The sequence below is a fragment of the Panthera onca genome, chromosome B3 (assembly GCF_046562875.1).
Source record: "Panthera onca isolate mPanOnc1 chromosome B3, mPanOnc1 haplotype 2, whole genome shotgun sequence".
Taxonomy (NCBI): Eukaryota; Metazoa; Chordata; class Mammalia; order Carnivora; family Felidae; genus Panthera; species Panthera onca.
The window spans coordinates 33,603,134-33,615,756 of NC_138344.1; the positions used below are offsets into that span (position 1 = coordinate 33,603,134).

The window sequence follows — 12,623 nt, forward strand, 5'->3', positions numbered from 1 at the left end:
GAGGCCCTTTCCACTGGTCAGGTATACATACCTATTAGGGGTGGGAAGCCCTCAGGAGGACCTCAGAGACCAGAGCAAATAAAAAATAATGAAATCTTGCCATTTGCAATGACATAGATGGAGCTAGGGTGTATTACGCTAAGCAAAATAAGTCAGTCAGAGAAAGACAAATACCATATGATTTCACTCATATGTGGAATTTAAGAAACAAAACAAACGAACAAGGGGGGAAAGAAAAGAGAGAGACCGAGAAAGAGAGAGGCAAACCAAGACACCAACCCTTAACTACAGAGAACAAACATCAGTTTGTTACCAGAGGAGAGGGGGCTGGGGGGATGGGAGAAATAGGTGATGGGGATTAAGGAGCGCAGTTGTGATGAGCACCGGGGGATGTATGGAAGTGCTGAATCACTGTATTGTACACCTGAAGCTAATAGTACACTGTGCCCACTAACGGGAATGTAAATTTAAAAACTTTAAAAAAATAAAAAAAGGGACAAAAGGGTTAAAGAAAAGTTAGAAAGGGGACCTTGCGTCAGGTGTTAGTTTGGGCACAGGCTGCTCCCGGCCCCTTCCTCCCATTCCCGGGACTGTCCCAGCACACAGGGACCTAGCAGAGTCTAGGCTTCTCAGGTTACCAGCCTCCTCCCTGCCCACCTGTCCTCAGGCCAACCTGGCCAGGGCAAAGGTTTGCGTTCCAGCACCACCCCTCTCCCTCAGCCTTGGTAGCCTCCATCAGGTCAGGTGAGTCTGCTGAGCTCCAGGCTGCCAGGAGGAGGCTTCCAGAAGGGCATTCCTGCTGGGATCATGGCCCATAGCCAGGCCCCGGAGCTGTGAGTCTGACATCTCCACCTCACCCACTCCCCAAGCTGGTCCCCATCCTTGTGTCTCCTACTCATTTGTCCCTGGGTCTTCTCCTCTGCTTATCCTTTGGCCAGAGAAGTGGGAGAGGGTTTTTGACACTTGGGGGTGGGAGGCTCCTAAGCACCTCCAGGAGGCGGAGGCTCAGGCTAAGCGAACCTCCTGGGGAGCCACTGCCCACAGCTGTCTGGGAGGAGGGCTTGTAGCCTGCAGGGTCAAGCTACATACTTGCTGTTGCTTATCACTTTGCTGTGGCTCCTAGAGAAGGGCCTCAGTCTCCAATCTCTGCTCTAAGCTTCTGGCTTGAAGCCAGGGCAGACCTGGCCCTGAGGATGTATGGGCAGAACTCAAGGGTTCCTTGTCCCTGGAATGGAATGTCTCCTTTGCAGTCTGCACTGGCCAGAAGGCTTGAAGAGTGAAGAGATCAAGAAGTGTGGCCGAGAAGGGGTAAGTGTGTGGAGGCTGACTTTTCACTGCCCACCAAGGGAGGGGCCCAGGGCTGCCTGAATTTAGTGACTGTTGGTTCCTTGGCCACCAGGCTTGTCACCAGGGGAAACCCAAGTGAGTGTCCCCCTCCTGGGTGGGGGTGGTGTGTACCCCTCCAGTCATAGGCTGCCCATTAGGATCTACTGTCACCGAGAGATATGCTGTGATTGGAACTCAGCCTTTCACCCCCACTGGCTGCTTACTGACTGCTTCATACCAGAGGCCCTGCCCCTGTGGCATTATTTCCTGGTGGCTGGTGCAGGGCCCCTTTAGTGGTCTGATCCCCCAGGACTTCTCAGCCCCAGCTCGTGTGTTTGCAGACACTACTGAGTAAATACAACCAGCAATACCACAAGCTGTTTAAGGACATCCCTTTGGAGGAGGTTGTTCTCAAAGGTGAGCTATCTCCCTGGTGTGGCTGGACAGGTGCCTAGAGTGCCTGAGGCCCAGGTCCTCTCCTCCAGAGCCTCCAAGGCACAATTTCGATACGGGAACTAACTGCCCTTTGGATGTGGTTGGGCCTGTTTTCTTCAAAAGTATGAGAAGACTGGGTAGATTTGGGACATGAAATGGAATTTATGAACGTTTTCTTGAGGCAGTATCAGGGCTTCCAAATCTTATTTTTGTTCTGCTCTTATCAATGACTGCTCTTCCCTGCTCTCAGTGAGGCCTCTCAGTGAGCAAGTTGGAGCATTTGCACAATCGAGGCTCTCTCTCCAGGGCAGGGCTGAGCAGGGCAGGGCAGGGCAGGGTAGGGCAGGGAGTTTTGCCTGAGGGAGCAAGAATCCAGGCTTGGGGAACCCTGTGAGACATGAGTGGCGAAGGAGGGAACCTCTAGCAGTTTGGTGGGGTAAGGGGGGGCAGTCAGGACTCTCAGGAAGGACTCTGGGTTCTGGTGGAATGGGTGGTTTGGGGCCTGGGGTCAGGAAGTGGGATTCTGAGGAAGGCAGTCCCTGAGGCTGGGCTCTGGACTCCTGAGTGTAGGACCCAGGCCGTGGAGCTTCAGGGTTGGCCTTGCTCATGGCAATCTTCTTTCCCGTGACTTCCCAGTGTGTTCCTGTGCCCTCCAGAGAGACCTTCTTCTCCAGGGCCGGCTCTACATCTCCCCCAACTGGCTCTGTTTCCATGCTAGCCTCTTTGGCAAGGATATCAAGGTAGTAATAAGTGGTAAGGCCTGCAATGGGCCCATGAGGTCCCAGCCAGGGAAGATATAGGCCCCTCCCGTGCAGGCATGCAGGCCTGTCACTACAAGGCATCCTACCTGGTGTCTGGGGAGGGCCCCCAATCTAGACTCCCCATCTGGCCTGAGCCGACCTGAACAGCTCATAGCAAATTTATTCTGCCTATGGGTGCCTCTGAAATGCCTTCAGAATCAGAGCGGGATGCCACATTTAGAGGGAGCCATAATTGTGGCCAGGTGGTAGCTCAGGGGACTCCATTACTGGAGTATGGGATTCACCAGAGCAGCCGTCCTTGGCCTCCTGGATAATAGGATGAGAGCCCAGAGTGGTGTGTGCTGTCAGAGCTGGGGCAGGTTGGTAGAGCTGGAAGCGGAGCCTGCATGAGAAAGTGGATGGTTCAGATATTCTTCAGCATAGGGCCAGGCTTCTGCATGGTGTCTATGCTTGGCTGATTGCCAGTTGTGGCTGGGGCCCTATGCAGGAAGCAAAGGGACCATGTCCTTTGGGGTGGATCCTAAGAGAAGCACTCCTCTTCCCACTCAGGTGGTCATTCCTGTGGTGTCTGTGCAAATGATCAAAAAACACAAGATGGCCCGGCTCCTTCCCAATGGCCTGGCCATCACCACCAATACCAGCCAAAAGGTCAGTGAGTCTCTGGGCCAGCCATCCCTTGTTAATTTCCCCAACCCAGCCCCAGGATCCTGACTCTGGCACTCACCCCAATCTGTTCTTACCCCACCCTTTTCTGTTTTCTTTCTCTGTCCCAGTATGTCTTTGTGTCACTGCTTTCCCGGGACAGTGTCTATGACATGCTGAGGAGGGTCTGCACACACCTACAGGTATGGAGCTCAGGGGCAGGAGCTGGCCCAGGGAGGCTGCTCAGGTCTGGACTGAGGTCTTGGGGCAAGGCTGTTGGAAGTGGTTGGCCCATCTCTCCAACACAGGGACCAAGCGCAGGGAGAGGGGAGTAATAGGCTCAGGTCCAGCGTATCTGAACTTAGTCCTTGGACTGGGTGTTTATGCTTGTGAGCATGTCCCTTTGAGGCCATTGGCCCTTGTGTATCCCCTGTATATGGCCTCATTGGGCTTCCTCGATGTACAGACAGAAGCTTGTGGCTGCTTCCCAGTGTGCCTACAGCTCTCTCTGGCCCACGGTAAGGAAGTGGGGGAGGGGCAGGAGCTAGGGGAAGTATGTTGCCTTGGATTTGTGCTCTGCTCCAGCATTAGCCCCTGCAAACTCTGGGAGTGAGGCTCCATCTGACCCAAGGTGGCTTATGTGGAGGTAAAGCTCTCTTGGAGAGTACTAACACCTCTTCACCCCTGACCTTGGGTGTTCCAATGGACAAGTGACCCCTGTTCCCTTTCTTCCTTAGCCTTCCAGCAAGAAGAGCCTGAGTGTAAGAGAATTTCCAGAGGAACCTGAGTGCGAGTCTCTGGTGAGAGCTGAGGCTGGCAGGAACAGTTGCTGGCATGAGGGAGCCTATGCCTCTGAGGCTTCAGGGCCTCCCAGGAGGGTCTACAATGCAGAACTTGGGCTCCAGGTTCAAGAGCCAGTGGCCATGCTCTGCCAGGGGGTCCCCTAGACCCACCATGCTCCATACCATGTAGAGCCACTAGGTCCTGGGCAGCTCTGTGGACTTTCTGAGCAGAACAGATGTCCAGCCCCCAGAATACCACCCAGGTTGGATCCCACTTCTGTATAGACAGAGAGCCAGTGACCCACCCTCTTTCCTTTAGCAGGATCAAGAGGGCCTTCCAGGGGATAGAGATATCCACAGGGAAGAACTTCAAAGGCTATCGCTGTAGAACCCAGACAGACTCATTTGAGATTTGCTGCAGCCCCAGCAGTCTCCTTTGCTGCTGGGGTTGTGGGTAGGCAGAGCTGAGTTTCTAGAACAGTGATGCGGATGGAAATGACCCCAGGGTGTTTAAAGCCTCCTTCATTAATCATTAAGCGTTTAGCCAAGCATACGATATGCACACTTCTATGCAGGGGATAGAAGGTGATGTTCCCATTTTTGTTGATGGGAATCCTAAGTATCCCCTGCTAAGGTCAGTGATGTCCTTAGGGTTAGAGTCCAGATTAGAAGGACTTATCCCATCAAAATTATATTGTGCTGAACTTTCTTGGACTCAGCAGATCTGAACATATACCTGGGTTAGCTCGAGTCTTAGATCCCATTCTGGTTCTGTACTAGCAGTCTTCGGAGACATTGTTCCCTGGAAGAATGGCTGGTCACAGCAAGGGAGCAGATACGAGAGACATGTGGTTGCTATGGTAATGGTTTCTCCCCTTGTGGGTACCTGACAGCATGCTCACTAGGATTCCATATTGGTAATATCTGGAGAAGATGTGATAAACCTAGTGTGGGCCCTTAGGACAAGTAAGATCCCAAGGGTCATAGACGATTTCTCCCGCCTTCTCTGCAGGAAGTCCTCATCCCTGAGATGAAGTGGAGAAAGGTGTGCCCTGCCTCCAGGTCCCTGTCCCTTCCAGACAACATCCCTTGTATCCCTCAGGCATCCATGGACTCCACCGACAGCTTCTTTCCCTCCAGGAAGCCTCCAGGCTCTGGTGAGCTCAGGGGGCTTGTCCATGATCACATTTGTAAAGACCAGGCTTTTCTTCCCCCTACTTCTGCAAAAAGGAAAAGTCACAACTAGCTCTTCCTAAAGCTGTTTCTTACTTTCTTCAAATCTATAAGGGAAAGCAGCGTCCAAGGAGCTTCAGAAAATGGGGGGGTGGGGGGGGAGGGGGGGAGGTGGGCATGCTCCTTGCTGGGCTGGGCTCCTGCCTCCTGCCCCCAGAAGATGTCTAATTGCTCCCCTATCACAGAGAATGCTGTCTGTGAGAAGGAGAAACTGAAGGAGTTGCCCAGGAGCGACGGGGAGCTGAGGCTCTGGGATTGCCAGCTCCTCAAGGTCATCTTCGTGCTGTAGGTGACTATATTGGGCGGGGGTGGGGGGGGTGTCAAGCTCACCTGGGTGTCTGGCAGGGGCCTCTGTGTGTGGGGAGTTCCCAGGTCAACTGAAAGTCCTGGGCGGAGCCTGGAGGCTACATGGCAGGCCCTCCTGAAGCAAGACAAAATATCTCCAGTTTTTATTCATACAACTCTGTAATTTAGGATGAAGTCTGGCAGGATATGAAACTGTTGAATAAAAGTTGCACAGGACTGGGGAGGGGGAGGGCTGACCGAATTGGAGAGGGCCATCAGATAGACTAGGGGAGAGCCACAGCTTTCCTGCTACCTACCTTTAGAGCAGTTTTTGGAACCCCAGACGTGTCTGTAATTTGGCCTGAGGGCCAGGAGAGCGGTGAGCATGGTGGGGTGTTTCATGAACAGCCAGCCCCTGGCTTCCCCTCACCTTACCTCATGACCTTCCTCTGGTTCTGCTGGCTGAGTTCTGACTGTCAGCTTCAGCACTTGCTGGGGGAATGTGGACCTGCCTCCTTAGGGGATGATCTCTGTGGTCTTGAAAAGGAAGCACGGGATCAAGGTGGCCAGTCAGAGGGAGGGTGGGCTCAGTTTAAGGACCTAGAATTCTTGCTGGGCTTTGAGGACACCTCCATGGGGATGAGTCTCAGGACCCCCACGTGGCCTCTCAGAACAAACATGTCCAGGCCTGAATGTAGCTAAAGGGCAAGAGTTCTCTAATTCCTCCAAGTACAACTGGAAGTAGCTTAGTCCCCACTCCTATTTCTAGTGAGCCTCTAATAATGCCCTTTTCCTAGATAAGATATCCTTCTTATCTCTCTTTCTCCAGGATCTGCTTCTTGGTCATGTCCTCATCGTATCTGGCATTCCGCATCTCCCGGCTGGAACAGCAATTATGCTCCCTGAATTGGGATGGCCCAATCCCTGGGCACAGGTGATGCCCTGTCTCTTGCTAATGCCTCTGGGATTGAGGGTAAAGGATAGGAGCCAATTGCTATGGCCGGGCTGCGTGTTATCCTGGTTGGACTTGGCCCTGCCCTTGCGCTGGCTTGATGGCCCTAAGCAAGGTTGGACAGAGTGTGCAGGGTGCACAGATCCCACCCTGACTCACTCTTGTGGGGCAAGAAAGGTTCTACTGATCTGTCTGTCTGCCTTTTAGGCCCTTTCTCTGATGTGGGCATCTCCTGTGTACAGGTAACAGCCACCTGGCCTTTGTCCCTACTTCTCCATGAAGAATGCTGTGCGTGCTAAGGTTCCACCAGTGATCGCCGTGGTTTATGCTGCTGCTGCGCTGAGACTGAGTATGAAGGAACATAGTCCAGATCCTTCCTCCTCCCCCTCTTATCTCTCCTGTTTACAAAGCTCCTACAATTTGGGGACTCGGACAAAGAGCCAGATTCTTGGAACAGCTGAGAAATTCTGTATACTAAGCTTCAGCAAGCACTTCAGTGAAAAAAGAAAATTAACTTGTTCCTTGGAAACAGCCTGGCACAGGTGCAGAGCACTAGGAGCCACCGGAGGGACAAAGGCCATGCTTTGGTTCCTGGAATGTACCTCTCTAACTGTCACGCGGCTCACTGCCTCAGTGGGACAGAGGCTCTAACCCAAACCACCAGTGGGGCTCTGCTCTCTCCCAACATACTGTGCACTCACTTGCGCCCCTGAGTCTCTGTTCCGGGAGCCAGGCCCCTGTCAGGCCAAGGGCAGACTGGGGGAGAGGAGGGGGAGGGGGAAGCTATGAAAAAGGAGAGGAGGACGTGTGGCTATGATTCCAGCTAGAGAGGAACGTTTGTGCCCTGTGCTGAGGCTCTATCCTGGCCCTTCACAAAGAGGCTGGCTGAATCTGGAGGACAGTACTTGCAGCAGAGGATGGTGGCAGGGGCTGTGAAGGAGAGCAGAGGTCCAGGATTCTGTGTCCTGAGCTGCCACTTCCTGGTGAGACAGGCGGAGCGGGGCCTTTGATCACTGTGGTCACAGACCTGGTACTGTGTCTTCCCCTCGTGTGCTCAAACAGTTCTAAGGTCCCCCAGGCGGGGAGTAGGGGCTGGGGCTGGGGTGGGTGGGAAGGTTGGTGGCTTTGATTTGAGATTTTGCTTTGTACTCCCTGGCCGACTGCCTGAGAGGCCATGACCCATAGCAACCTGTCGGGAGGTGAGGCTGGGCAGTTGGGCACAATGGTATAGGGCCACTGCAGGGCAAAGCTCACTCATGTCACCAGAAATAAGTATGTTGCGGGCCATGCGGGGAGGCTTCTCCATTCTATGAATAAGGCAGAGGTGTCCAAGGTGGGCCTGGTACAGTGCAGGGACCAGGCCAAGGGGTTCTGTCTGATATATCTGGGGACAAGAGAAGTAGGGGATGAGAAGAGTAGACACAGTGGTAGCTTTCTCTTAGAGATTCCTCCACTTCTGCCTGTTTTCTAAACAGCTTGTCTATGCCTCAGAACTCTGCCTGCTCTTCCTGGGACTCCCATCTGCTAAGACAGTGCCTTTGGAGGTTCTAGAGGGGCCTCAGTGAAGAGGTCAGAGGTATCAAAGGAAAGTCACTGGTGATGGGGTGAGTGGTGTCAGAAATAGCCACTGTTTTTCCTCCTTCGGACACCTGAAAGGTTAATCAGGGAGAAATCCAAGCAGAAATTATTTATTGCGGGGCCATGATTGTCCTATTAGGACAAACCCAAACAAGAATTGGAGGGACCGACTGCAGGTGACAAGTCCCAAAGCTCAGACTAGCAGTCTCTTCATCCTCACCCCATTGCAGGTTCTAGGATTATGCTTAGAGCCTGGGGGGGTTGCTTGCACCTCATCTGTATGTATCAGGTGAAACTCATTCCATTCTCCCCATAGCACCACAGTGGGGAAAACCCCATCCTTTTTTTGGAACCAGCTTCATCACTGGTTTCCTTCATCACTTCTTTCCATCACGTCTTCAGGGAAATACTTGCCCCAGTGCCTTCCGGCCCTGGTCCTTGCCGAAGGGCAGGGAGAATAGGTCCATTCTCTGAGCCTTGCCAGGTTGAGCCAGGGGCTCATCAGGGGCCAGCAGAGGTGCCAAGTCATGGGTAACGGTGCCAAAGTGCTGGTGAATCTAGTCTCCACCTGTGCCGCAGGCTCAGAAAGGGCTAGAGGCATGCTGTAGGGTGGGGTGGCTCTGGAGGCCCTCTTGGGTCCAGGGATATCAGTGGTATGAGTGTGCCTGTCGCTTTGGAGGGCCCTGTCTCTGTTTCTCCCTTTGATTCCCCAGCCTGGTCCTCTGGGGCCAATGTCCCTTTGGTTGTGCTCATTTGTAAACTGTGTATTTGTACAGACCTGCTTGCACTGGCTGATACTCCTTTAATTCCCTGAGAGATTGGTTCAACTATCCTTGGGTTGTTCCACCATAGCATTAGCCTTTGAAAATATTTTAAAATACAAAAATTTGATTTTTCTAGTGTCCTGTGGTATGGAAAGTTCGTTTTTTATCTTTTGACTACTCACGAAGGGTATCCTACTGACACATTTAGCACTCAAGAGACTGATGGAGCCCAAGTCATTCCCGGAATCCCCAGTACTCTGCAAATCTCACACGACTTTAGCTGAGCTGCCTCATACTTCAGGCATAATGGGAAGGGGAAGAGTGGCCACAGCAAGCCTCCACAGCCTTCTGCCTCTGTTGGGTGGACACTGAGAATGCTTCCCCACTTCTCTGGGGCAAATCCCAAGCAATGTCCCTGGTTCGAATAGTCCTGTGCTTTTTTCTGACTCAGCAATTGAAGTGCAGAACTCAGAACCAGAAAATTCCTGTGTCCTTTTCTGTGACTTTGAGCCTTGATCAGGGAGGTTAAACTCCATTTTGGGCCACATCACTTTTTCCCTAGGATGCCCCCTCTAGTAGTGATTCATTCATTCAGTAAATATTAAAAAAAAATTTTTTTTAACGTTTATTTATTTTTGAGACACAGAAAGAGCATGAATGGGGGAGGGGCAGAGAGAGAGGGAGACACAGAATCAGAAGCAGGCTCCAGGCTCTGAGCCATCAGCCCAGAGCCTGACGCGGGGCTCGAACTCACGGACCACGAGATCGTGACCTGAGCTGAAGTCGGACGCCCAACCGACTGAGCCACCCAGGCGCCCCTTCAGTAAATATTAAGCGCAGACTATGAGCCAGGTACCATGTGAGGGACTGGGGATAGAGCAGTGAACACGTCAGGCAATGTCCCTGTGTGCCTGTGGCACCTATGTTCCATGTGGACATAAGTTCCAGGTAAATATGTAAATAAACAAAGTAACTACAGATTGTGAGTAGGTTCCATGAAGGAAAGAAACAGTGATATGAGAGTAAATAGGGAGTTGGCTGTGGATGGCTGGTCAAGAAAGGTTCTCGGAAGTGCCATTTAGGCTGGTGAAAGGGCCAGCTGTGGGAGGAGAAAAGAGAATTTCCCAGAAAATGGATCAATAGCTGCAAAATGTAGGAAAGATGTATATGTCCCTGCACAGACTGTCCACATGACTCTGGGTACTAATCAGGTGGAAGAGTGATGTGAAAGAGGTTGGAGAGGTCAATGCCAACAAGACATACAACCAAGTAAAAATAGGTAAACAAACAAACTTGAATAGACATTTCTCTAAAGAAGAGACACAGATGGCCAACAGGCACATGAAAAGATGCTAAACATCACTAGTCAATAGGGAAATGCAAATCAGAACAATAATCAGATACACTTCATACGCGTTAGGATGACTACTCTCAAACAGGATACTAGTGTTGGTGAGGAGGTGGGGAAATTGGAGCCCTTATGCACTGTTAGTAGGAATGTAACTTGCTGCAGCCACTGTGCAAAACAGAATGTGCAAAACAGGTTTTCAAAACATGAAAAGCAATTACTTATCCAGTAATACCACTTCTGGCTATATACCCAGAAGAACTAAAAGCAGGGTCTTGAAGAGTTATCTATCTACACCCATGTTCAGAGCAGCATTATTGATAACAGCCGAAAGGTGGAAGCAACGCAGGTGTCTATTAGCCAATGAATGGATAAACAAAATGTGGTATATACATACCATGGAATGTTATTCAGCCTCAAAAAGGAAGAAAATTCTGACACACGCTGCAACGTGGATGGACTTTGAGGACATTCTGCTAAATGAAATAACCCAGTCACAAAAAGACAAACACTGTATGATTCCACTTCTGAGAGGTTCCTAGAATAGTCACAGTCATAGAGACAGAAAGTAGAATGGTGGTTGCCAGGGGCTGGGGGGAAGGGAAGTGAAAGCTATTGTTTAATAGGCATAGAGTTTCAGTTTTACAAGACGGACGGAGTTCTGGAGACAGTGATGATGGTTGCACAATAATGGGAATATACTTGACCCTATGGGAATATACACTTAAAAAGTATCAAGATGGTAAATTTTATGTGTATTTTACCACATGTGTGTGGGCATGTGCACACACACACACACACACACACAGAGGTTGGAGAGGTAGGCAGGAGAAGGGAGTTTGGATTTTATACAATTCCTCAGTACTGCCAACTGAGATCTGAAAGTTTGGAGCTCATAGGCTCGGTGGTCCTTGAAACCAAGTGCTTTCTTTTGCTAGAGGAAATAAACCCATGGATATAATATGCAGAAAAATATGGCTGATAATCTACATGGTAATATACCCCCTATTCATTATTCTCAGGCTGGCTCATAGCAGCATCACAGAGAGGGCAAATAATCTTCATATTTTTTAAAGTTGAAATGAGCTAACTATAAGAAACAGCTGCCTTAAATTTGGAGAAATTGAGGGAAATATATAATGCAGGGTTTTGCAACATGCGTGTAGCCAAACGAGAGAAGGTCATGAAAGGAGCAGGGGCTCTGGTGAAAAGGGCATTCAGGAATGAGGGGACTTCTGGCAGAACTGCACCCCACCAGGGCCTCCTGTAAGACTGCCCACCCTCCTGCTCCCAGCACCCAGCCAGCTAGCCTCGGCCTTCCTACCTGGCATTAGGACACCTGTCGAGCTGGGTGAGGTCATGAACCTATGCAGCTCCTCTCTCCTGGCTGCTGGGCGTCAGAAGCAGGGCGTCCTAGGGTAGAGAATCTTCTCAGGGCTCTTCTGTTTGCCTCAGGCGGGGACAGAAGCCAGATCCCCAGGCTGGGCTCTTTGAAGGGGAAGAGATGCCTTCTGGACCACTAGGTGGCAGCAAAGTCCAGCAGGAACTGGAGCCAAGGAGGAGAGGAATAAACTTCAGTTTCCTTTGTTCCCTTGCGGGTGAAAATGGGCCAGGACTGTCCAAGTCCAGTGCACATTGTCTATTCAGTGGCAGAAGGGAAGCTCCTGTGGCCATTTCTCTATGGTCCCCTTTGGTCCTTTCGCTTCTCCTTTCATAGCAGGATGGGGGTGGGGTGGAGTGGACCGCATTCCCAAGGGCTCTCCAGACCTTCAGTAAGGCCAGTATAGAGGCAGAACTGGCAGGTGTGAAGAATAAGCATGTCTTGTTTGGGGGATGGGGGGAGTGAGGGTGCAGGAAAGGGAGAGAGGGCAGCCCTGCTTCTCTTCCAACAAGGACATAGAAATCCCAGGCTTTCCCCCTGACCTGCCCTTGTTGTAGGTAGCCTCTTAGGGCACAGAATTACAGAAATCTGGCTCCAGCAATGTACGATTTCAGGAGGCCATAACACTCTTTCTCCTCCTACCTTCATTTGGAGAGAAGGGGCTAGACCCCAGGGGAAACAGAGGTTTAACACTGCTTTGTCCATCTAAAGTGAGAGGGAAGGAGGGGTTTAAGCCTCTGAAATGATAATCCAGAGAAACCCGAGTGCATCTGCCTGCGTGCCTGACCTCCACAGAGCCAAGGAGCACCTGGCGCCCAGCAGGCCCAGCTTGCTGGGCAGCCTTTGTGTTGGCAGGGCTCCTTGCCTTCCCGGAATGTGTTCCTTCTTGTTTGCCACTCAGTGCTTGGCCCAAAGCCAAACCTGGGCTGCTCAGAATACCATGACCCACTCTCTCCTCTCATAGGATCTGAGACAAGGCTCTCTTCCATTTGGGGAAAGGCCAGGACCTCTCTGCAGCCTCATCCCACTGGTGCCGACTTCTCTAGGGATATCAGACCCCCCAGCTGCTAAGAGCAGAATCACTTAGGGAGGATACAGCTGGGACCCCAGCAAAGCAGAATGTGGCATACTGATAT

At 51.4% G+C, this 12,623-nt stretch overlaps 1 protein-coding gene across 13 annotated transcripts in view; it reads left to right on the plus strand.

The window, feature by feature from the left end:
• The window catches only part of GRAMD2A (GRAM domain containing 2A), a 33,707-nt gene extending 24,811 nt beyond the window's left edge, over positions 1 to 8,896 (plus strand). For 4 of the 13 annotated variants that reach the window (XM_060621002.3, XM_078448841.2, XM_078448842.2 and 1 more), the window contains 10 exons: positions 1,251 to 1,308; positions 1,647 to 1,743; positions 2,398 to 2,501; positions 3,072 to 3,170; positions 3,296 to 3,367; positions 3,902 to 3,964; positions 4,959 to 5,103; positions 5,365 to 5,464; positions 6,294 to 6,398; positions 6,659 to 8,896. In XM_060621002.3, the coding sequence (XP_060476985.1) occupies positions 1,251 to 1,308; positions 1,647 to 1,743; positions 2,398 to 2,501; positions 3,072 to 3,170; positions 3,296 to 3,367; positions 3,902 to 3,964; positions 4,959 to 5,103; positions 5,365 to 5,464; positions 6,294 to 6,398; positions 6,659 to 6,662 (847 nt within the window). In that variant the 3' untranslated portion in view covers positions 6,663 to 8,896. Of the gene's footprint in view, positions 1 to 8; positions 834 to 1,123; positions 1,309 to 1,646; positions 1,744 to 2,397; positions 2,502 to 3,071; positions 3,171 to 3,295; positions 3,368 to 3,901; positions 3,965 to 4,958; positions 5,104 to 5,364; positions 5,469 to 6,293; positions 6,403 to 6,658 lie in introns of those variants that run through there. The other 9 variants (XM_060621013.3, XM_060621017.3, XM_060621020.3 and 6 more) reach the window with 9 other exon arrangements.
• The last annotated feature ends 3,727 nt before the right edge of the window (positions 8,897 to 12,623 follow it).